At 37.5% G+C, this 26537-nt stretch overlaps 1 protein-coding gene across 1 annotated transcript in view; it reads left to right on the top strand.

Annotated features, from left to right (window-relative positions):
* The window catches only part of LOC128651914 (uncharacterized), a 193945-nt gene that overhangs the window by 68572 nt on the left and 98836 nt on the right, over positions 1-26537 (top strand). The window contains exon 5 of the mRNA XM_053704878.1: positions 23291-23466. Within this exon, the coding sequence (XP_053560853.1) occupies positions 23291-23466 (176 nt within the window). The remainder of the gene's footprint in view (positions 1-23290; positions 23467-26537) is intronic.

The raw sequence follows: 26537 nt of genomic DNA, 5'->3' as shown, positions 1-26537 counted from the left end.
AAATACTCCAGCCAACTCTAGATCTGAAACACATTTCAGAAATGCTGAGCCTTTGCTGTGTTAACTGGGACACGGGAAAGAAAAGAATCTCTTAGCAGGAGGCCTTAACTTGAAGCCAATTCTGTACCTTTCTGAAACAATGTTTCTGAAACCAGAGTTTAAGAACGGAATTGATCCAAATTTCTTTGAAGAAAACGTAATCTGCCCCATACCAGCTGAGCTGGAATAAGGGCCGCACCTTCATAGGTACTTAGGAGCTGGCTATAGGTTTCTATAAGGCTTGGATATATTCCAAACTGGAAATAGTTTCCAAACTGATACCGCTCCTGAGGATAAAGGATCAGGCTTTTGTTCCTTGTTGTGAGGAAAGGAACGAAAATGAATATTTACCCTGGAAAGAAAGGGAAAGCAAAGTTGACTTAGAAGACATGTCAGCATTCCAAGTTTAATCCATAAAGATTTTCTAGCTAAAATAGCTAGAGACATATACCTGACATCAACTCTAATGATATCAAAAGATGGTATCACCAATAAAATTATTAGCATGTTATAGAATAATAATAATGCTATAAAATTATGATCTGTTACTTGTTGCGCTAAAGCTTCTAACCAAAAAGTTGAAGCTGCAGCAACATCCGCTAAAAATATAGCAGGTCTAAGAAGATTACCTGAACATAAGTAAGCTTTTCTTAGAAAGGATTCAATTTTCCTATCTAAAGGATCCTTAAATGAAGTACTATCTGCGGTAGGAATAGTAGTACATTAGCAGGAGTAGAGACAGCCCCATAACCTTAGGGATTTTTGTCCCAAAAAACTCTAATCTGTCAGATGGCACAGGATATAATTTGCTTAAACGTCTAGAAGGAGTAAATAAATTACCCAAATTATTCCATTCCCTGAAAATTACTTTAGAAATAGCATCAGGGAGATAAAACACTTCTGGAATAACTACAGGAGATTTAAAAACCTTATTTAAACGTTTACATTTAGTATCAAGAGGACCAGAATCCTCTATTTCTAATGCAAATAACACTTCTTTAAGTAAAGAACGAATAAATTCCATCTTGAACAAATACAAAGATTTATCAGCATCAACTTCTGAGACAGAAACCTCTGAACCAGAAGAACCATTATCAGTATCAGAATGATGATGTTCATTTAAAAATTCATCTGAAAAAAGAGAAGTTTTAAAAGACTTTTATGTATACTAGAAGGAGAAATAACAGGCATAGCCTTCTTAATGGATTTAAAAAATAAAATCTCTTATGTTATCAGGAACACTCTGAAAATTAGATGTTGACGGAACAGCAACAGGTAATGTAACAGTACTAAAGGAAATTTTATCTGCACTAATAAGTTTGACATGACATGCAATACAAATAACAGCTGGAGAAACAGATACCAAAAGTTTATAGCAGATACACTTAGCTTGGTAGCTCCAGCACTGTGCAGTGATTTTCCTGAAGTATCTTCTGACTCAGTTGCAACGTGGAACATCTTGCAATATGTAAAAGAAAAAAACAACATATAAAGCAAAATTGATCAAATTCCTTAAATGACAGTTTCAGGAATGGGAAAAAAATGCCAGTGAACAAGCTTCTAGCAACCAGAAGCAATAAATAATGAGACTTAAATAATGTGGAGACAAAAATGACGCCCATATTTTTTAGCGCCAAAAAAGACGCCCACATTATTTGGCGCCTAAATGCTTTTGGCGCCAAAAATGACGCCACATCCGGAACGCCGACATTTTTGGCGCAAAATAACGTCAAAAAAATGACGCAACTTCCGGCGACACGTATGACGCCGGAAACGGAAATAGAATTTTTGCGCCAAAAAAGTCCGCGCCAAGAATGACGCAATAAAATGAAGCATTTTCAGCCCCCGCGAGCCTAACAGCCCACAGGGAAAAAGTCAAATTTTAAGGTAAGAAAAAATGTTAAATTAAAATGCATTATCCCAAATATGAAACTGACTGTCTGAAAATAAGGAAAGTTGAACATTCTGAGTCAAGGCAAATAAATGTTTGAATACATATATTTAGAACTTTATAAACAAAGTGCCCAACCATAGCTTGGAGTGTCACAGAAAATAAGACTTACTTACCCCAGGACACTCATCTACATATAGCAGATAGCCAAACCAGTACTGAAACGAGAATCAGCAGAGGTAATGGTATATATAAGAGTATATCGTCGATCTGAAAAGGGAGGTAAGAGATGAATCTCTACGACCGATAACAGAGAACCTATGAAATAGACCCCGTAGAAGGAGATCACTGCATTCAAATAGGCAATACTCTCCTCACATCCCTCTGACATTCACTGCACGCTGAGAGGAAAACCGGGCTCCAACTTGCTGCGGAGCGCATATCAACGTAGAATCTAGCACAAACTTACTTCACCACCTCCATCGGAGGCAAAGTTTGTAAAACTGAATTGTGGGTGTGGTGAGGGGTGTATTTATAGGCATTTTAAGGTTTGGGAAACTTTGCCCCTCCTGGTAGGAATGTATATCCCATACGTCACTAGCTCATGGACTCTTGCTAATTACATGAAAGAAATGAGTGCTTCTGTTTGCGCAGCTCCCCCTGAATTCCCCTTAGGAACTAATAAGTGTGGCTTTATTCGAATTGAAAGTTATTGACATTGTAAGCTATTGTTGATTTAACAGAGTTTATGCTAAAACAGCGTCCATACTGCTGACGCGTTTCACCCGTAAGGGCTTTGTCAAAGGCAGCGAGCCGCCGGAATTGTTCCTATTTACAGCCTCGATGTACCGGAAGTCCCGCCTTTTCTCCATTTTCATTGGAATCTTATATGTCATTCATCATGACGTCTATTTTAAGTAGGTATATACCTGTTTCACACGGAATTCTACATGTAAATGTTGTCTCTTTTCTTATTATAAACAAGTTTTCATCTATGCTGGTTTTATTGGACAGGGATTCAATTATGGTCATACATTTTTAATGATTGCTTCAAATTACTAGCTTACTTACAAATATTATTCTTTGAAAAATATTTCTATTGATATTGAGTCAAATAATAGATTTTTCTATTTCATATGCTCTAAGTATTTTTTGTGATTATTAATGGATGGAAAACAGAGGGAGGAAGGAAAGTAGTCATCCAAATTAATTATAAATGTGGAAAGAACGAGAAAAGGGTACATTTTAAATATAATCCCAGTCACAACGTCTTATTGGACTATTCCCATATTATCTGTGCCTATATCATACAGTTGGCACCAAGGGAATAGACTCCTCCCTGTTACAGTTGTATATTGTAGGTGGAGTATTAATGTCAAATATACTGCTTGTGATTTCTCTCTATTCTCTGTTGGTATATCACAATTGTCGTTAGTATTTTCTGCATTGTAAGAAATAGGACCTGTATATAGTTGGGTATTCTGAATGTGAGAATTTTTTTATATATATATTATAAATATGAGTATTAGTTTTGCACCCTGAAATTGCTTGGCATCCTGTATCTAAATACAACGTGACCTTCTGTGTGATAACCCATATATTTGAGATAGTATCTACTATTTAAAAAATGTATGTCTTATCTCCAAAGTGATTTGTAATTATTAATATTTGTGTGTTAGTGTGTGCAGATGTTCCTGTGGGGGCGTATCTATCCACATCTATATATATTTGTAAATTTAGTGCATGTTTGTTCTCATCTTGAACTCTAATCCTCTTAATGTTTGGGTGGACAAATGTGATTCAAAATTCCTGTAATCAGAAGTGTATACTTATATTCATAGATTGTGACCTATCTGGTGTTCTCTATCCTACCAGATTATTAGTGATGTTTGGTGAAATTTGTGTGTTTATTATTGATTTATATTTTGTTAACATAAGTTCAGATTTCTGAATTTCGACAATAGTGATCGTGGTGTGCAATATCTAACTACAATGTGTGATTCTGTGTTTGAGAACTATACTTAAACCCACAGTGCATGTGAAAAAAAAGAGAGTTGCTATACACTCGTATTATTTACCTTAACTTAAAGTGTTGCTAAATTTTACATTTCAACGTGTTTGTGATGTTATACCATAATTGGTACATTTACTAATGTTTTTTTCTGCTATTAGTAAGCAGAATTATTGTGTTTTAAGATTGAAAGGACATTGGTTTTAAAATTGTCCTACTGTAGATTTCTAGTTAGCTTTAATTCGCTATTATTTTGATGCATCCCTTCTACATGGGGACATCCTGTGTATTTTCCTTATTGGATTAGTCCTATATACTAATTTGGACCCCTTCATTAGAATTATAGTGCTTTTTCAGAGAAAGACATAATAATTGTTCTGTTCGTTCATTCCATTTGGTTGAACCGTATTAAGCAGATATATCCACCTACTTTCCGCTTTTAGGAGGGCAGTTTCCAAATCTCCTCCTCTCTTTCCAAGAGCTATTTTCTCAATTCCCCAACATTCTAATTCTTCTTTGTTGGAATTGTGATATTTTAGAAAGTGTGATGCTACACTGGTAATCGCTTTCCCTCTTTCCAGATCTCATAACAGTATAAACCCCAACACTGAGGGTATAAGAGGTGGAGATGTGTATAATGAATTAGGCCAATTATTTTGGACCCAATCCACCTCCTGTAAATTTAATTATTTGACCAACAGAGTTTAATGATTTTAATATGTTTGATGTTTTGTTGTAGTTTTTATTAAAATATATTAAAAGTTATTTTTTAAATACACGGAAAATCGCACTTTTCAGAGTCTGGGCATAAGAGTGCTATATGCATTCTTTCTGTGGGTAATCCTTATCCACAATTACTAGTTAAATAGTATTAACCCCTAATCTGCCGCTCCTAACATCGCCACCACCTACCTACATTCATTAACCTCGAATCTGCCGCCCCCAACATCGCCACCACTATACTAAATTTATTAACCCCTAAATCTAAGTCTAACCCTAGCCCTAACACCTCCTAACTTAAATATAATTAAAATAAATCTAAATCAAACTTACTACTATTAATAACTAAATAATTCCTATTTAAAACTAAATACTTACCTGTAAAATAAACCATAAGCTAGCTACAATATAACTAATAGTTACATTGTAGCTAGCTTAGGGTTTATTTTTATTTTACAGGCAAGTTTGTATTTATTTTAACTAGGTAGAATAGTTACTAAATAGTTATTAACTATTTACTAACTACCTAGCTAAAATAAATATAAATTGACCTGTAAAATAAAACCTAACCTAAGTTACACTAACACCTAACACTACACTACAATTAAATCAATTACACTAATTAAATACAATTAAATAAATTAAATATAATTACCTAAATTACAACCCCCCCACTAAATTACACAAAATAAAAAACAAATTACAAGATATTTAAACTAATTACACCTAATCTAATAGCCCTATCAAAATAAAAAAGCCCCCTAAAATAAACTACCAATAGCCCTTAAAAGCTCCTTTACCTGAAAAAAATACAAACGACCCCCCCAACAGTAAAACCTACCACCCACACATCCAACCCCCCCAAAAAAAAGGGCATTTAGCTCTATTGCGGCCCAAAGCCCTAACATAAAAATAAATCCCTCCTAATAAACCTTTAAAAAAACCTAACACTAACCCCTGAAGATCCACTTAGAGTTTTGAAGATCCGACATCCATCCTCAACGAAGCCGGGAGAAGCCCTCATCGAAGCGGCAAGAAGTCCTCAACGAAGCCAGGAGAAGTCTTCATCCAAACCGGGAGAAGTGGTCCTCCAGATGGGCAGATGTCTTCATCCAGATGGCATCTTCTATCTTCATCCAGACGGCATCTTCTATCTTCATCCATCCATTGTGGAGCGGCTCCATCTTCAAGACATCCGGTGCATAGCATCCTCTTCCAACGAAGTCTTCTTCTAGAATGAATATCTCTTTACGTGATATCATCCAAGATGGCGTCCCTTAGATTCCGATTGGCTGATAGAATTCTATCAGCCAATCGAAATTAAGGTTGAAAAAATCCTATTGGCTGATCCAATCAGCCAATAGGATTGAGCTTGCATTCTATTGGCTGTTCCAATCAGCCAATAGAATGCCATCTCAATCCTATTGGCTGATTGCATTAGCCAATAGGATTTTTTCAACCTTAATTCTATCAGCCAATTGGAATCTAAGGGACGCCATCTTGGATGATGTCACTTAAAGAGATATTCATTCTGGAAGAAGACTTCGTTGGAAGAGGATGCTCCACGCCGGATGTCTTGAAGATGGAGCCGCTCAGTGCCGAATTGATGAAGATAGAAGATGCCGTCTGGATGAAGACTTCTGCCCGTCTGGTGGACCACTTCTCCCAGCTTGGATGAAGACTTCTCCCAGCTTCGTTGAGGACTTCTTGCTGCTTCGATGAGGACTTCTCCCGGCTTCGTTGAGGATGGATGTCGGATCTTCAAAACTTTAAGTAGATCTTCAGGGGTTAGTGTTAGATTTTTTAAGGGTTTATTGGGTGGGTTTTATTTTTAGGTTAGGGCTTTGGGCCACAATAGAGCTAAATGCCCTTTTAAGGGCAATGGCTATCCAAATGCCCTTTTCAGGGCAATGGGGAGCTTAGTTTTTTTTAGTTAGGGTTTTATTTGGTGGATTTTACTGTTAGGGGGGTTGTTTGTATTTTTTTTTTCAGGTAAAAGTGCTGATTTCTTTGGGGCAATGCCCCGGAAAAGGCCCTTTTAAGATAGTTTAGTTTAGGCTAGGGTGTTTTTTATTTTGGGGGGCTTTTTTTATTTTGATAGGGCTATTAGATTAGGTTTAATTAGTTCAAATATCTTTTAATTTGTTTTTTATTTTGTGCAATTTAGTGTTGTTTTTTTAATTTAGGTAATTGTATTTAATTTATTTAATTGTATTTAATTTAGATAATTTATTTAATTGTAGTGTAGTGTTAGGTGTTAGTGTAATTTAAGTTAGGTTTTATTTTACAGGTCAATTTGTTTTTATTTTAGCTAGGTAGTTAGTAAATAGTTCATAACTATTTAGTAACTATTCTACCTAGTTAAAATAAATACAAACTTGCCTGTAAAATAAAAATAAACCCTAAGCTAGCTATAATGTAACTATTAGTTATATTGTAGCTAGCTTATGGTTTATTTTATAGGTAAGTATTTAGTTTTACATAGGAATTATTTAGTTATTAATAGTAGGATTTATTTAGTTTTATTTTAATTATATTTAAGTTAGGCGGTGTTAGGGTAAGACTAGGTTTAGGGGTTAATAAATTTAGTATAGTGGCAGCAACGTTGGGAGCAGCAGATTAGGGGTTAATATATGTAGATAGGGACAGCAGATTAGGGGTTAATAATATTTAATGAATGTTTGCGAGGTGGGAGTACGGCGGTTTAAGGGTTAATATGTTTATTATAGTGGCGGCAATGTCGGGAGCGGCAGATTAGGGGTTAATAATTTTATTATAGTGTTTGGGATGCAGGAGGGCCTCAGTATAGGGGTTAATGGGTAGTTTATGGGTGTTAGTGTACTTTTAAGCACTTTAGTTATGAGTTTTATGCTACAGTGTTGAAGTGTAAAGCTCATAACTACTGACTTTAGAATGCGTTACGAATGTTGACGGGATAGGGTGTACCGCTCACTTTTTGGCCTCCTAGGACAAGCTTGTAATACCGGCGCTATGGAAGTCCCATAGAAAAAAGACTATACGCAATTTGCGTAAGTTGATTTGCGGTAAGGCCAAAAAAAGTGTGTGGTGCCCCTAAATCTGCAAGACTCGTAATACCAGCGGTAGTAAAAAGCAGCGTTATGAGGCTTAACGCTGCTTTTTTACTCATAACGCAAGACTCGTAATCTATCCGTAAATTTGTTAATTGCTGACATGATACAAGCCCCACTGGCACTCTGGGCAACTGTAGTATTTAAAAATCAGGTTCGCTGAGAGTATATAGCTATGTTTCACATGCACGTGCAGAGAAAAATGTTAACACTAAAACAATGATGACTTTCAATAGAAGCATTTTTGCTAATACATGTATATTGCATATGTTTCTATATAATGATGTAATTCATCTATGTGCATTTAATTTTTGACTGGAATGTCCCTTTAACAACATGTTTGTTGCATTTTTTTTCCTAAGGACAAATTAAAGGTTTTATGTTACAATTCTTGTTTCATGTTCCTTTAAAGGGACATAAAACTAGTTGGGATAGAGACAAAATAATATAATATGTACTTTAATTACTTTACCTGCAAATTTATACTGCAGTGCCTCGCCATTAACCCTTTCTTTTTAGTTTCTGAATTGTAAAGCTCTAATTCCCCCACACACACAATTCATTTTATGGCTGTATCTATGTTTATTGTTCTTTTGGTAAAATGCAAAAGTGATTAGGGATTATCTGCTGGAGCATGCCTAGTAGCTGTGAACTCAGTTGAAATACAATGCCTGTGTCTAAACACTGATAAGAGGGGTGGAGTTAGCTGTTCCAGGCAGTTTAGCTATGTAATTCATTTTGCTTATTTTTGAAAATTATTTTAAAATACTTGCCAGCAATTTTTAAACAATTTTTTAATGCAAACTATTTTTAATTAATTATCCCTTTTAGGATATGCACAGATCTCAACCTGTTTTATGGCACTTTAAGTTTATAAATGCAATTTTTGCAGATTTACTCAGCATTAGAAATGTTATATTGTAGGGATATTATAGTCATTAGAAATTATTCACATTGTAATTTTCATCGTAAAATATCACAATACAAAATAATTATTTTGCAGGCTTAGGACAGACTCTATAAAAAAACCTCTTAAATTTTGTTTATCAATGGGTTGTGGCCAATTAGGGACAGATGTAAACAAGCTCCTCTTCATATCAGCCAATCACTGCATCAAACACCAGTATCATTTGCTTAGAAGACAAACAATAATAAAACAGAGAACTGTTAATTAGGGGTCGATTTATTAAAGGCTTTCGTTCAGCCCTTGAACCCCTACGGCTGCAGGTTCTCACACGAGAACCTGCACGTCGTATTTAACAAGCCGCTGCTTTGCTAACCTCTTCGCCACCTCTTGTTTGTCTTTTCCGACCAGGGAGATTGACAGCTCCTGCTGGGGGTGATTGGCTGTGCATGGGCAGAGGGTGGGATTGCACACGAGCAAAATAGCGCTTGTGTGCAATGCTGAATTCCTCCAGGAGAATTCAGACCGCCAGAGGCAAGCTGAGGCGGACAGGGGCGTGTATATGCACACCTGTCCACCTCAGCTTGATAAATCGCCCATGACTAAGGCCACATTTATGTAGTTGCAAATAATGAATTATCTGTGGCCATTAAGTTTTAATTTTACTTTTTTAACATCCTTTTGCATTTTTCATGGTCAGGATTTTGGCCTTTGCACTTCCTAAATATCAGCCGCGGTTTACTATTATCAGCTCCCTTTGAAATCAATGGTGACCAATTAATGATAATTTACCTAAAATATATGTCTCACAAAAGGAGACAATAAGGCACAAAGATGGAGCAAAGTAGTGTGAACAATTGTTAGAAAACAAGTATTACTAATACTGCAGTGTTTCTATTGATCCCATTGTAAAGTGTCAAAGGAAAATAATCTTTTACATGTGTAAAATATACCTTTTGTAACCTGAACCCTTCCTTAGTGTTAATAAGCATTCTGAATGCCATTTGTATATATTCACAATGGGTATAATGAGCATGTTTGCCCAATTATTGTGTTTTTTTAACACTTAATATATTTAAAGGGTTTTTTTTTTTTACGTTTTCTCATTCATTGAGAAGATACAGTATGATGAGATTTTCATCTAAAATTAAGAAGATCGAGAGCTCCTGCATATAAACCACATTTAAGCTGTATTTCAGGATTTGTTTTAACACTTTTCATTACTTTTACTGCTGATGAACCCATGGTAAACAATCCTTTGCTATTTAAGATAGATTCAGGAATCTCCAGCATTACACGGACCTGCCTATGCTCCTCAGCTAACTCCACTGCGACTAGCCACGAAGTCGAGAGGCCTCTACTGTCTGACTGTCAGTGCTGTTGGGGTTCCCGCACTAATACTCCCCCCAGGTCCCTGGGTTATCAAACCAGTTTATATACAACTGGACAGTTTATTGTTTTTGTTTGTCCACACGCTGTACTAAGCTGAGAGCTACAGTCATCAGGAAGAACAAGTGCGCAACTACTGTGAACGTACAATGGAGGCACTTGATAGGTGGGAGACAAGAATGCATCAGCTACTTAAAGATCATTTTGCCGCCTTAGAAGCACAAATTACTCAAATCCTTTTCAGCCATAGAGTAAAAACATCACCGGCTAAAGCTGGGGCAGAGGATCAAGCCTTACCGAAAGACATGGTGAGAGAACAACTACTAACAGAGGACCCTACCGAAAGGCATTGTGAGACAGTCAGGGGATGCACTGCCAAGATAGAACACCGAGCCCTAAAAGGTCAACTAATTGCCAGAGAGGAGAGCTGGGATGCGTTTCCGCATCTCCCGACTAACACAGCCAGTGTAGCAGTGGCTTTCACGGCGCTGCGCAATGGGGGAGAGCTGCCATTCACTTCGGAGGCGCAGTGGAGGAGCCTGTTGCATGGTGGGGCTGCCGCTCAAACCCTAACATATATGGCCCAAGACAACTACCGGAGTTTCCTGTCTCGGCATCTATGCTGGCCAGACCCCGGGGGAAAGATGCACCGGCTGGCTGGAGGAGAGGAGAGTTGCGTCTCGGTGATGTGTCCCCTTATTCTCACAACCACTGTCTCCCGACCTAAATATGTTGCTGGGACAACGATGAGCATCATGAGAGAGCCGTTACCGACTTCGGTGCTACGCTTAAAGTCAGGTGTGGGTTAATCTTGAGATGGTACATAATATGCTGAGGGTAAAGTTTGTCTGCCGCATGTTTGAGGACATATACTTATTTAGTGCCTTCATGACAGAGACTACTTCTTGCTTGCCTCCCAGCCATTGTTATTATACAGTAACTTTAATTAATGCCTTCTGTGAGATGGTTGGGAGCCATATACCAGCCCCCATATCTGATCTAGGCTTTAATTCTCCAGAACTCTCTAGGTGGACTGAACAGTCTAATAGCCCTCGTTCTTCCATGTGTTTAACAGAGTACATTTATGTTTTGATCTGTATCTCCATAATTGAGAACATTTCATCTTGTCTATACGCAAAATGTGTGAAAATTAATTATAATAGCAAGTCTGGTGCCTCCATTATAATTGATATCTCCCTATGTAGGCAGTCAAATACTACCAATCTGATGTGTTTGATGTGTTTAATGTATGTGCTATAGAACTTTTCATGCCCTATCTATGGATTGTTAGCCTCAGACTCTTTGAGGTAGTATCAATGACATTTATGGTGATTGCTATTATTTATATGCTCTCCAGTGGATGCTGACTAGTACTGCTTAGAATTATTGCTGTTTTTTTTTTTATCATTTATGTTTACTTAGGTATTCACTGCAACATGTTCTATGTTAAGGGGGAGGTGTGTTGCGCTGCGGATTCCACCTCATGCCAATGTTATTTGTTCCCTAGCTGGTCACAGATATGTTTGCCTCCCTTGTTCTCCCCCCCCCCCCTTATATATATACTCATGTGTACATGGAATAAGCTTCTAAACTCAGATGTTCCTTACGTAGGTTATTGAGCACTACCCGCCTAACTTTAATACTTGCCTTATTGTCACACTACACCATTAACGCTCTGGGCAATATCATTTACACATTCCTCTTTTTGCTGTGTGTCAGGGGAATGGGTTGCTGTGCTGATGGCGGCCGGAGCAGCGCAGCATTTGTGACTATTGTTATTTACCCTATAAGGATTCCTTGCCCCACACTTCTTCACACAAAAGCTTTTGTAAGTATATCTGACATGTGATGGTACCCATTATTTTAGGCTCATCATATAGTAATGAAGCCAGACCGTGGACAAATCTTTTATCTAATTTTATATGGGGGGATGCTCACATTCACTCTAATTTACCATAGTTGAAATCCGCACTTAACTCGCTAGTGGCTTAGTTGTCGTCCCTAAGTTATATGTTGCTTGCAAATACTTTGAGCCGGATTAGTCCCTGGGCAGCATATCTAACTCACCATGGCAACATGCCTCCAATGTACCCTGCTTTATATGTATAATACACCCCTCTTTTTTATGGATTAAATATGTGCTAACTATGCTAACTTTTAGCTTGAGATTGAGCATACACAGTATATCTTGCAATAAGTTAGGTCAGCTTATCCATTCTGTTTTCTGTTTTCTGTTTAAAGTTAGGATGACATGTATGTTGTTACTCTTCGGTTAAATCTCAAGCAGTCCTTTCCCTCCATATGTTTCAGTCCCTGAAGTTTTCCTATTTCACATATAGTTTATTTTTGGTTATAAACCAAAAGCAGCTCATATAACTACTAGTATAATTTAAAAAAAAAATGAAGTTCCTGAATGGAAATCCAAAAGTGGTTTCTGTTGTTAGCAGTTGTCTTCCATATAGTTTTGTACACATATGTGTGAGGTCCAAGAGTGGCCTCTTATATCATCTGGGAGACATCCAAGATTAATAGGCATTCCATTTGAATATTGTATTTCTAAACGGTCATCTTGATGTATTTATGGATTTACACCATATGAACCCTGTATATTAATATTATCATGTTTGTTTTCTTTTTTGTTTGTTCGTGTATGCCTTGCCTAGAACTTCAATAAAAAAAAAAAAAAAAAAAAAAAAAAAAATTAAGAAGAACAGTGCAAAAAAATATTTTCTATAAGAAGAAAAGGGCAAAAATAATATCACCTATAACAGGATTTCCATCTAAAGCGGAGGAGAGACCACGGCTTCATTCATTACTGTTGGGAATTAAGAACCTGGCCACCAGGAGGAGGCAAAGACACCCCAGCCAAAGGCTTAAATACCTCCCCCACTTCCCTCATCCCCCAGTCATTCTTTGCCTTTCGTCACAGGAGCATGGGAGTGAAGTGCCAGAGTTTCGGAGTAGTCTCTTATGGAGGGTAGTACTCTTCACAGTGGGACTGGAGTTTTAAGTAGTCCTGTCAGCCTCTCAGTGAGGGCCTGGGTGAAAGTTAGAGTCCGGAGATGCAGGGAGAGTCTTTCTGTGAAACCATCCCGACTCAAGTTAACAGCTCCATAAGCAATCAGCGTTGACGAGTTTCGCTGCCTGCTTTCTTCACTCAAGTCCATGTCAGGAGCGAGGCTACTAACCTGTCACACTTGAAGGGCCGTGTTACTGTTCCATGTCGTAGATTCTGGTAAGATTGTTTATTTTTTTTTAATAATGATAACATAGAAGACAGGTTCACAGTGTGGCGCCTTTCTATCTTTACAGAATCAAGGGTTAATATTCCTGGAAGGGATTATTGAACAGGGGGGTTTATACATGATATTGTTTATTGTGGCATTGCTGTGTTATGTGTGAAATGAGGCTCTGGCAATGTGTGGAACTTTCAGGTTACTTGGCGAAACTTGAGCGGCCATTTTTTGGCGCGTTTTTCCCTAGTGCAGGGGGGGTCCTGCCAGACATTCCATGTGACTGGGTGTGGCTATCTATCCTTCCTGTTGATCTGTGGTGCAGGAGACATAGCAGTTTCTGTAGTCCAGTTCTGGTAGATCAGCCTGCTCAACTATGTTCAACGTGCCTTGATAAAATTACAACCGCTTAAGGTAAACGGATGTCTAGTACTACTGAGCCGTCCACCTCTGTGGGTTTTTCGTCCTGTGAGGTGCGTTCCCTGCATTCATCTCCGATTGCACATGCAGTGCCCCGGGGTCCAAACGTTACTCGTTCGGGAGAGATTCATTGGCCGTTAGACTTTGCGGACCAAATGGAATCGGCAGTTTCTAAGGTGATCCATGCCTTACCACGTTCTGCTAAGTGCAAGCGTAGGGTGTATCAGGGCGGCCTGGCCCCGGGTTTGTCCTCGCCGATGGCAGATGCAGAGGCTCTATACAAGGATGAGGCCCACTCCGACTCTTTGGAGGAGGCCCCTTCTGGGTCGGAGTCCATGTCATCTAAGCCTCCTGCTGCGGAGGAACCTGGTTATAGGATTAGGATGGAAAATTTGCGTTTTCTGCTGCGGCAGGTGCTTGCTACTTTGGAGGTTCCGGAACCTAAGATCCTGGAGGATCTTTATGCTCATGAAGCGGACAACTATTCCCCTTGAGGATAGTTCGTAGTTCAAGGAACCCATGGATAAGAAGCTGGAAAACATGTTGAGAAAGATGTTTCAGCACACAGGGTTTGTTTTTCAGCCAGTGTGAAATGGTCAAAGGGGAGACATCCATCGACGAGATACAGAAGAAGATTAAGATGCTGAAGGTCGCCAACTCTTTCATCTGTGATCTCTGGCCTGAATGCTAAGGTGTCAGGTTTTTCAGTTTTAGCTCGCAGGACTCTGTGGCTAATATCTTGATCTGCGGACATGACCTCCAAGTCAAGGTTGTTGTCCCTGCCTTTTCAAGGAAAGATCCTGTTTGGTCCAGGATTGGATTCGATCATATCCATGGTTATGGGAGGCAAGGCAACTTTCCTACCGCAGGATAAGAAGGCTAAGCCCAAGGGATCTACTTTTCATCCCTTTCGTGCGGAGAAAGCCCAGCGCCAGCAACCCACCGCGGACCAGTCCAAGGGATCTTGGAAGCCGGCTCAATCTTGGAACAAGTCTAAGCAGAGCAAGAATCCTGCTGAGACTAAATCGGCATGAAGGGGTGGCCCCCGACCGGTCTCCAGATCATGTAGGTGGCAGATTATCTCAATTCTCAGATGCATGGTTGCAGGACGTTCAGGACCCCTGGGTTATAGAAGTGGTCTCTCAGGGTTACAGGATAGGGTTCAGATCCCATCCACCAGAGGGCAGATTCCTCCTGTTAAACTTGTCTTCAAGACCATAGAAGAGAGGCCTTTCTAGAGTGTGTGAGAGATCTTGCCTCTCTCTGGGTTATCGTACCAGTAACCCTAGCAGAAAGGGGTCTAGGGCACTATTCCAACCTTTTTGTGGTCCCGAAGGAGGAGGGCACATTACACCCGATTCTGGACCTAAAGTGTTTAAACAAGTTTCTGAGCGTTCCATCGTCCAAAATGGAAACGATCAGATCTATTCTGCCCCTAGTTCAAGAGGGACAGTTTATGACAACTATAGATTTGAAGGACGCTTACCTTCATGTGCCAATTCACAGGGACCACATCAGGTTCCTAAGATTTGCATTTCTGGACCAATTCTTCCAGTTTGTGGCCCTTCCTTTTGGTCTGGCGATGGCCCCGAGAGTCTTTATAAAGGTTCTGGGGGCACTGCTGGCAGTGGCCAGAGCCAGGGGCATTGTGGTGGCACCTTATCTGGATGACATCCTAGTTCAGGCACCATTGTTCAGCCTCGCAGAGGATCATTCTTCTGCCACAATCTCACGGTTGGAAGATCAACTCAGGAAAGAGTTTCCTGGTTCCCAGCAACAGGGTAGAGTTCCTGGGCACCATAAAAGACTCTATGTCCATGAAGATTTTTCTAACAGATCAGCAGTGCAGAAATCTTGCGTCCACCTGTCTTGCCCTTCAGTCCTCCACAAGCCCGTTGGTGGCTCAATGTATGGAGGTGATCGGTCTCATGGTGTCGAGCATAGATGTCATCCCATTTGCCAGGTTCTGTTTCAGACCTCTTCAATTGTACATGTTGAGACAGTGGAACGGCGATCATTCAGATCTATCACAGCTTATATCCATGGATGCTTGGACTCGGACCTCCCTCTCCTGGTGGACCCATTTGGAGCAGCTGTCCATGGGGACATCCTTATTGAGAGCATCCTGGGAGATTGTGATCACGGACACCAGTCTGACAGGATGGGGAGCTGTTTGAGGTGCCAGAATGGCACAGGGAAAGTGGTCCACGAGGAGTCTTTCCTTCCGATCAACATCCTAGAGCTTCAAGCAATTTACAATGCTCTGAAGGCATGGCCTTCTCTGGTGTCAGTCAGTTTCATCAGATTCCAGACCGACAACATTACCTCAGTGCCTTGCATCAACTATCAGGGGGGTACAAGGAGCCCCCTCACGATGAGGGAGGTATCTCGGATTCTGGAGTGGACAGAGTCTCAGCGATTCACATTCCGGGTGTGGACAACTGGCAAGCGGACTTTCTCAGCAGATAATCCTTCCATCCTGGGGAATCGTCTCTTAACCCCGAGGTGTTTGCGGAAATTTGTCACAGATGGGGAACGCCGGAGATAGATCTCATGGCATCCAGACTTAATTGCAATCTACCTCGATACGGGTCAAGGTCCAGGGATCCCTAGGCAGAGCTGATAGATGCCTTAGTGGTTTCTTGGTGATTCAGCCTAGCTTACATATTTCCACCGCTACCACTTCTTCAACGAGTAGTGGAACACATCAAACTGGACCGGGCCTCAGCCATTCTGATTACTTCTTCATTTTCTGCGGAGGATGTGGTTTGCGGATCCGGTGGGGATCAGGTTACCCTGTCACAGGGATCTGCTGTCACAGGGCCCCTTTCAACATCAAAATCTAGATTCTCTGAGGCTGACTGCATGGAGATTGAACACCTAGTATTAGCCAAGAGAGGCTTTTCTGAAAGTGTCAAGCAATAAAGAAGTCACCGTGATGAAAACAATCTCTAGGCTTCTATAGGAGGCGCTTTACTCTTGCATAGAATGTAAATATGAAAAAAATATACTATATACGTATGTATAGTTGTTAAAGAGTATCAAATAACAGTGGAACCAATATGTATATATATATTTTGAACAGTGTATAAGCACACAAAATATATTAATTTCTAAATGTATAGTACTGTATGTTAGTTTGAAGAAATATACAAATCAATAATCTGGACAGGCCAGATCTGGAAAGTCCAACAGATGTCCTCAGAAGTCCCCCAATACTTGGACAGGCCGCTCTCTGTCTTCACCCAAAGGAATGATGCACTTCTATGATGTTAAAACAAAAACAAAAACAGAGGCGCCACATGTGTAGGTCAATAAAACAAAAACATCCAAAAAAGGAGCAGAATAAGGGTACTCACAAAGGAAGCGGCACACTCTTGTGCCAGTAGGAGCAGGCTGGTTTTCGACAGGAAACCAGCTGGCTGTGTGAGGATCCCCACCAAGTCCGCTGGAAATCTCTGCCTTCTGAATCCCAAACCAATGCTCCTAATGATGATGACGATCTCCAGCTGGAACTCTCTGGCTAAGCTCCGGCTCCTAGTAGTCCTCCTGACGTCCGACTCCTCCTGACACCGAAACTTCACTGACTCCACAGCACTCCACAACAGTGACACTGTCCAGTCCGACTCCTGACCGTCACCGACCACGGACTCACTCCTCACACAAGGCCTGGGCTGGGTCACGCTGAGAGGGAGAACTGCATGCAGCACATCCGTCTTCAGTTCAATCTCTGCTCTGACAAGTGGACGCCAGCGTTCCCAACAGTAATGAATGAAGCCGTGGACTCTCCTCCCCTTTAGATAAAAAACATAAATTATGCGTACCTGACCCGTATCTCCGTGGGGCGGACCTAAATTTAATCTCTTCTAGCACCTACTGTTCTTGGTTCCCTTGGCAGAATGACTGGGGATGAGGGAAGTGGGTGAGGTATTTAAGCCTTTGGCTGGGGTGTCTTTGCCTCCTCCTAGTGGCCAGGTTCTTAATTCCCAACAGTAATGAATGAAGCCGTGGACTCTCCTCCCCTCGATGGAAATGAAATTATCAGGTAAGCATAATTTATGTTTTTAACAGTTCTTGTCCTGTAACTTGTGAAACCACTAAGTTACATGCAGAGTTTTTAGTGAGTGGTAACACGTGTGTAAATTGTGTTTAAAACAAAAACTGATGCTGGATTTTCTGAAGAGATGTTTTTACAGTTTTACATCTGCCAATTATTAGCAACTATGCAAATGTGGCATGAGAATTTTATGTAGTGCTGACTAGCCAAGGACTTGAAGTTCTCAAGGCATTTAGAGATAGATTGTTCTGTTTAACGTTAGATTACCTTTAATGGACAGTTGAACACAACCCTTAGGCTGTTGCTTATGCATGTTTTAAATTCTAAGTACTGCATGCTACCCTATGTGTTGAGCCCAATTTGTATTGCAAATTAAGTAGATTGTATCCAAAACTTTGGTAAGAATCACAAGTTTAAAGGGATATAATACCCAAATGTTGAAGCACTTGAAAGTGATGCAGCATAGGTGTAGAAAATTTACTAGCAAATATCACCTGAACATCTCTATGTAAAAAAAGGAAGATATTTACCTCAAATTTTCTTAAGTATTCACACCCCACTGTAAAGGGAGTAGAGTCTCAGGACTTGAAAGAGAGTGTGCATCTGGCATGTGTCATGTTATTTTCCTATTCAGTTTAAGGAAGTTTACTGTGAAATATCGTGAGATTTAAGTGAAATCGCATGAGATCACTGCAAAGCAATGCAAGACCTCAGCACTGCTGATGCTGATTGGCTATTGAGGTTTTTTGTTGTTGTTGTTATTTTTCAACTTGCAGCTTTACAGCAGCTCTTACTGTTCATAGCTAGGTCACTTACTCCGGTGAGCTGAAGAAATTTTCAGGTAAAATATCTTCCATCTTTACATGCTCAGGGGATATAGTAATGTTATCTTTTTATAGTTATGTCCATTTAAGCATTAAAGGGCCAAAGTAAGGTAAAGAGTTGAAGAAAAAACTGAGAAAATTGGTTGTCAAAGTAGTAAGCACGATTTAGCAAAAAAAAGTAATTAAAAAGGAAGAACGTCTGCAGTGTTTTAAAGGGAGGCGGAAGAGATTAGGTAAATATAAAAAAGTAAAGATAGAGGAAGAAGAAATTAAAGACATATGCAAATGTAGTGTGGGACAAAGCATATTGAAAACAAATTGAATAATGTTAAAGGGGCATTAAACCCAAAAATGTTCTTTCATGAGTCAGGTAGAGAATACAATTTAAACAACTTTCCAATGTACTTCTATTATCTAATTTGCTTTATTCTTCAGATATCCTTTGATGAAGAAAAAGCAATGCACATGGGTGAGCCAATCACAAGAGGCATCTATTTGCAGCCACCAATCAGCAGCTACTGAGTCTATCTAGATATGCTTTTCAGCAAAGGATAGCAAGAGAATGAAGCATATTAGATAATAGAAGTAAATTAGAAAGTTATTTAAAATGGCTTGCTCTATCTAAATCATGAACGAAAACATATGGGTTTCATGTCCCTTTAAAGAACTGGTATATTTTACACTAAGGAGGTTTGCAGGTCCTATAGCATTCAGGTTGCTAGCTCAGCCATTCCTGACTGCACGTTTCCAACTACTGTCCTGTAGCTCTCAAGTTGCTGATCATCACCAACTCCTGTCCTTTAGTCCTTAAAGGGACAGTCAACAACAAAATTGTTATTGTTTAAAAAGATAGACAATCCCTTTACTACCAATTCCCATCTTAGCACAGCCAACATTGTTATATTAATATACTTTATAACATTTAAACCTCTAAATTTCTGCCGTTTTCCAAGGCATACAGACAGCCTCTTATCACATGCTTTTTTATTAGCTTTTCACAACAGGAGACTGCTAGTTTATGTGAGCTATATAGATAACATTGTGCTTACACCCGTGGGTTATGGATGACACTGCACTAATTAGCTAAAATGCAAGTCAATAGATAATAAATAAATAGTCATGTGATCAGGGGATCTGTCAAAAGAGGTTTAGATACAAGGTAACCACAGAGGTTAAAAGTATATTTATATAACGGTAATGATTGTGCAAAACTGGGGAATGTATAATAAAGGGATTATCTATATTTTTAAGCAATAAAACATTTGGAGTTGACTGTCCCTTTAAGTTACTGATCACTTCTTTATAATCAATTAATGTTTTATTTTGCAATTAGATATACATGAACAAGAGCAAGGTAAAGTCAAAACAAACAGGAAAGGGAAGAATAACTTCAAACGAGAGTTTAAAAAAACTGTAAACTGATGTATTACACTATATTGATACATCCACATCCATCAAAAAGACACGAAATAGGGCTACAAATTATTTCCTCTTTGAAGCACTGTTTGCATAAGTGCCGAAATAGAGAAAGCTAGATTACAATTTAATATTCCCAGGGCTGCTTTAGTGTCATTCTTAAAATAAAATACTGCAATTCTATTCATAATATATAACTATTATTTATAACATATTTTTTAAGATTTCAACTAAAAACACACAAAAATAAAAGAAAGGGAAAAGCCAATGGTGAAATCTGGTTTAACGTTAAAAGCACTATAAATAAAAAATGAAATCTAACTCATATTATTATAGAATCTCAATAATAAATTCATAAAGTAATCATTTTTGTTTCCATTGTGCCAAAAAGAACTTCTGATGTCCCTATTGCCGCAGTGTGATATTAAATAATCCTGACAAGACGTAAAGCTTGCAAACATAATCTAATCTTCCTTGTCAGAGGAAAATTGTAGTAGTAGTGGAGTGACAACTGGTTTTGGACATATTGGAGAGGTCAAGCACAGGCGATGTTGTTTACAGGGAAGAGAGTGCATTTTTAAATCAACTACTGTATATATATATATATATATATATATATATATATATATATATATATAAATAACAAGAGTATTGCATTGAGCAATGATACTTTTTTATTGGACTAACTATACATTTATAAGATGACAAACTTTCAGAAGAATGTCTTCCTCTTTCAAGTCTGAAGCAATACTGACTCCAATCAACGTGACTATGGAAGATACTGAATACAGCCGTAATAAGAAGCAAACAATGTAACTGATCACAAAAGAAACACAGATCAACAGCGATATTTTCTTCTTATCATCCTGCAAAAAAAGGAATCTCATTCTTAATGGACTGAAAATTAAGAATCCACTTGCAACCGCTCATAACTCTGAGTATGCTGAAAAACTTTGCAGACGTACTAGTGAGAAACTGAGAAACAACCTAATTCATCAACTATACAGCAAAAAAACCCCATAAAACACCATAAGCAGCTTCTACTACAAAAACTACAAGAAAATAATGGATTTAATGAAGAAATTAAAAAAGAAATGCAACACATCGACAAAACACAACAAAGGGTCAGTATTGCTTCAGACTTGAAAAAGGAAGGAACTCTTCCGAAAGCTTGTCATCTTATAAATGTATAGATAGTCCAATAAAAAAGTATCATTGCTCAATGCAATACTCTTGTTATTTTGATATCTAAATCTCTGGACTAACATGGCTACTCCAATCAACGTATATACAGTATATATATATATATATATATATATATATATATATATATATATATATATATATATATATATATATATAAACATTAAAGGGACATTAAACCCAAACTTTTTGTTTTGTGATTTAGATAGAGGATACAGTTTTAAAAAAGTTACTAATTTACTTTTAATATCACATTTGCTTCATTCTCATGGTACGCAGGTTTGTATGAGAAGCTGCAGTCAGTATTTATCAAGCAGCGGTCATCATACCACTGCTTCCCTACCCTGTTCTTCACCTCTTAGGTGGAGAATTTCAATTTACCCAGTCACTGGTTATGTGCGGGCAATGGGCGGGGTTGCAATGTTAAATTCCGGCAGCGGATTGCTGCCTGCCAGAGGAGAACTTAGGCAGACAGGGGGCGAATATGTCCGCCATGGATTGATAAATCATGCTCTTTAAAGGGACATGAAACCCCAAAAATGTATTTCATGATTCAGACAGAGAATACAATTTAAAACAACTTTAATTCTATTATCTAATTAGTTTAATTCTCTTGGTATCATTTGTTAAAGGAGCAGCAATGTACTACTGGTTTCTAACTGAACACATGGGTGAGCCAATAACAATTGTTATATATCTGCAGCCACCAATCAGTAGCTAGAGCCTAGGTTATTTGCTGCTCCTGAGCTTACCTTGATAACGCTTTCAGCAAAGGATAACAAGTGAAGGAAGCAAATTAAATAATAGAAGTAAATTGGAAAGTTGTTTAAAATGATATTCTCTATCTGAATCATGAAAGAAAATTGTTGGGTTTCATGTCCCTTTAAGGCAGCAGTTTGTGAGAACACTACTGCCATCTAGTGCTGTTGCATCTGTATAACATTGTTAAAAGCACAAAAACTGCAGTTTCAGACACTCCAAAATAGACTTACCTGCTTTTTAACAAAGGATACCAAAAGAACAAAATATATTTAATAAATTAAATACATTGGAACGTTTTTTTCGTTTTTAAATTTTATACTCTATCTGAATCTGGAAAAAAAGTATTGTGTATCGTGTGTTCAAAAATCTGGTTTTCATTTCCATTTTAAATTTTACTATATTGTCTTTTATTTTCCTTTTCTGATTTTGCTCCCTCGTGTATTCTGCTTGATAGAATTGTTTGAAAAAAAAAAAAGAAGGTAATACATTTTCAGCACCATATCTTACTATACTTAAAGGGACACTGAACCCAAATTTTTTCTTTTGTGATTCAGATAGAGCATGACATTTTAAGCAACTTTCTAATTTACTCCTATTATCAAATTTTCCTTATTCTCTTGGTATCTTTATTTGAAATGCAAGAATGTAAGTTTAGATGCCGGCCCATTTTTGGTGAACAACCTGGGTTATTCTTGTTGATTGGTGGATAAATTCATCCACCAATAAAAAAGTGATGTCCAGAGTCCTAAACCAAAAAAAGCTTAGATGCCATCTTTTTTATTATCAAATTTTCCTTATTCTCTTGGTATCTTTATTTGAAATGCAAGAATATAAGTTTAGATGCCGGCCTATTTTTGGTGAACAAACTGGGTTGTTCTTGTTGATTGGTGGATAAATTCATCCACCAATAAAAAAGTGATGTCCAGAGTCCTAAACCAAAAAAAGCTTAGATGCCATCTTTTTTAAATAAAGATAGCAAGAGAACGAAGACAAATTGATAATAGGAGTAAATTAGAAAGTTGCTGAAAATGTCATGCTATATCTGAATCACAAAAGATTTTTTTTTGGGTTCAGTGTCCCTTTAATGGAATTGTAAATTCGATGTCAGTGGTAACATTAACTAAACACTGCTAAATATATATCAACCATTTCTTTCTGTTCTCTCTTCTGAACAGTTACAAAAAAATAGGTGGTCACTTGGTAAATCACAATTGTACATTTAATGTCTTTAAAACAGTATCATCACTAAATCATAGACATATTACAGTCTAACCAAATAGGTTATGAAATAACTGGAAATCTGTTTATCGATTATCCTTTATATTTTTTTAGCAAACCTTAAAAATCAAATTAACAACCTCCATGAAGCCAATGAAAGTGCTGTCCTAGAGTTAGCAAAAGCAGAAGAGGAGATTTCACAGCACAAGAAAGATATAGCTCGGCTTAAAGCAGAATATAACCACAAATTACAAGACTCACAGGAGGAAATAAAGCTACTCAAGGAAAGGGTATGTAACTTGTAATGAGGTTTGGTTATTCTACAATAATTTGTCTATTCTTATCAACTACAGCCTGTGACTGCATTATAAAGTAATAATAAAAAATACTGTATTTCATTACAGCAATGCTATATACTTTGTTGTTGTATGTTGCTGTATACCTTTGTTGTTGTATGCGTTTAATGTCTTCAAAAGGGTTAAACACAGTCAAAGATTCACTTCTGGAACACCCCTATCTTGGTTCGGATAAGGATAAGAAAAAGCAAATGGAGCATGTGCGTGGATGCCTGCTCCTGATTGGCTATCCAGCTGTATGCATATCTGGAGGGTCAGATAAGCACAAATTTCACTATGTATTTAACCAATTAGCCTGGATTAAACACATATTAAAAGAAAGTCATTTACTTGAAAAAACATGTTTTATCAACATAAAGGATTTTATTTTCAGGCTAGAATGTTTTTTTTTAAATATTGCATGTTCTGTTTATTTTATTTAAACTGCACATCTTTTTTTTATAAGCTGTAGTTTAGTACTAATTAATCCGTGCTCATTGGGTTGCGATTATCATAGATGAATTCCTTTTTTTCAGTTTTATTTTTTGGGCTCAACCACATAATGTTGCTATACGCCTGTCTAAGGGCTAGATTACAAATGGAGTGCAAATTAACGCTCCCGCTTGAGTGTTAATTGTGCTAGAATTAAGATTTTTGTGCTTGTCAGGTTGCGCTCGTATTATGAGTTGAAAGTAAAGTGTTTCTACTCTCGCGCTTACCCTACTAGTGCAAAAATTTGAAGTTATAATATTGCATGAGCATTCACGTATTTCTCCATAGAAGTCAATGGGGGGAAAAAAGTGTAAAAAACCCGATCGCATATTCTCATTTGCGCTAACCCAACATTCCAATGTTCTGCACATAGCAGAATATGTTCTATTTATTAGAAAATAAGTATTTCTACATATATCTGATGATTATATATATATATATAGGTATACAGTATACAGTATATATATATATATATATATATATATATATATATATATATATATAGAGAGAGAGAGAGAGAGAGAGAGAGAGAGAGAGAGAGAGAGACATATTAATTTAGAAATACATAGAATATGTTCTGATATGTGCAGAAAATTGGAATGTTAAATATGTACAGTAAATACATATTTAAGACCTTTATTAAAAATGAATATTGCATAAATATGCTTATACATGTTTTCATCTACTTAACGGCAAGTGCTCCAATACACACACACACACACACATACATATATATATATATATATAATATATATATATATATGTGTGTGTGTGTTATTATACATATGTATTTATGTGTTTGTATGTGTATATATGTCGGTAAATACATAAATACACATATAAATACATAGATGCATATGTACACATATATAGATATATAAATACATCCATCTCTAGACATGTATATGAATGTATCTCTATGTTAAAGCCCTTTACCTGCCTTTTTGTTTTTTCTAACACCCTAGACTTCGTATAATTTTTGCGTGCAATATTTTTTTGGAATTGTCAAGCGATCGCATTTACTTTCAACTTGTAATACCAGCACAATTTAAACTGTGATTAAATGTTTGCGAAAACCGGAAATCACTTGCGCACAAATGTTTGCACTCCACTTGTAATCTGTCCCTAAATGTGTTGACTGTATTTAGCTATTTACATCTTGTTAAGCCCATTAAATTAACTCTATAAGACTTTTCAGGATAAATATTTTGGGTATATATTTATATCAGTGTTGAACATTACCAAGATCCTTACTTCAGCACAAAATGTGGCATACAAAGTAGGCTGTATGAGTTTGACATTTTAATTTTGGAGCTTATAGTGGGGCAAAAAAGTATTTAGTCAGCCATAGGGATGGGCGAATGTGTAAATTTTTGAATTTCGAATGTAGAACCAATGTAATTACCGAAATTCGAATTATAAATCCGAATGTTGATAAGAACGAATATTCTTAAAAATTCTATAATCGAATGTTATTTACAGTTTTTGAATGTCACTTTCGAATTTGAATGTTTATAATTATATCGAATGTCCACATTTGAAATGTCTAATTTAACATTCTATTTAACAAATACTATTCAGAAGTTCAATAGTTCATGTGGTAGGGCGGGAATCTAGTAAATTGATACATAATAGATACAAATATATCACAAATATATCATTTCGAATGTTTCTATATAGAATATTGCATAATTTGAATATTACATTTAAAGAAAGCATTAGAAATACTATTACAAACATATAAATTCGAATTTTTCGAATTCGAATTTTGCATAATTCGAATATAACATTTATAGAAAAAGCATTAGAAATACTATTACAATCTAAATTCGAATTTTTTGAAAAGAATATTTTCGAATGTAATCATAAAATTCGAAACCGAACATTCGAAAATCGAATGTTAGAATGTTATGTATACATTCGAAATTCGATTCGAACAAATGAATGTGTTAAAATTTGTGCCGTTTTTCGAATGTTGCGAAACATTCACCCATCCCTAGTCAGCCACCAATTGTGCAAGTTCTCCCACTTAAGAAGATGAGAGAGGCCTGTAATTTTCATCATAGGTATACCTCAACTATGAGAGACAAAATGTGGAAACAAATTCAGACAATCACATTGTCTGATTTGGAAAGAATTTATTTGCAAATTATGGTGGAAAATAAGTATTTGGTCACCTACAAACAAGCAAGATTTCTAGCTCTCACAGACCTGTATCTTCTTCTTTAAGAGGCTCCTCTGTCCTCCACTCATTACCTGTATTAATGGCACCTGTTTGAACTTATTATCAGTATAAAAGACACCTGTCCACAACCTCAAACAGTCACACTCCAAACTCCACTATGGTGAAGACCAAAGAGCTGTCGAAGGACACCAGAAACAAAATTGTAGACCTGCACCAGGCTGGGAAGACTGAATCTACAATAGGCAAGCAGCTTGGTGTAAATAAATAAACTGTGGGAGCAATAATTAGAAAATGGAAGACATACAAGACCACTGATAATCTCCCTCGATCTGGGGCTCCACGCAAGATC

Source organism: Bombina bombina, chromosome 3 (assembly GCF_027579735.1).
Source record: "Bombina bombina isolate aBomBom1 chromosome 3, aBomBom1.pri, whole genome shotgun sequence".
Lineage (NCBI taxonomy): Eukaryota > Metazoa > Chordata > Amphibia > Anura > Bombinatoridae > Bombina > Bombina bombina.
Note: the sequence above shows the minus strand (reverse complement) of the source record. Positions and strands in the feature narration are given on the sequence as shown.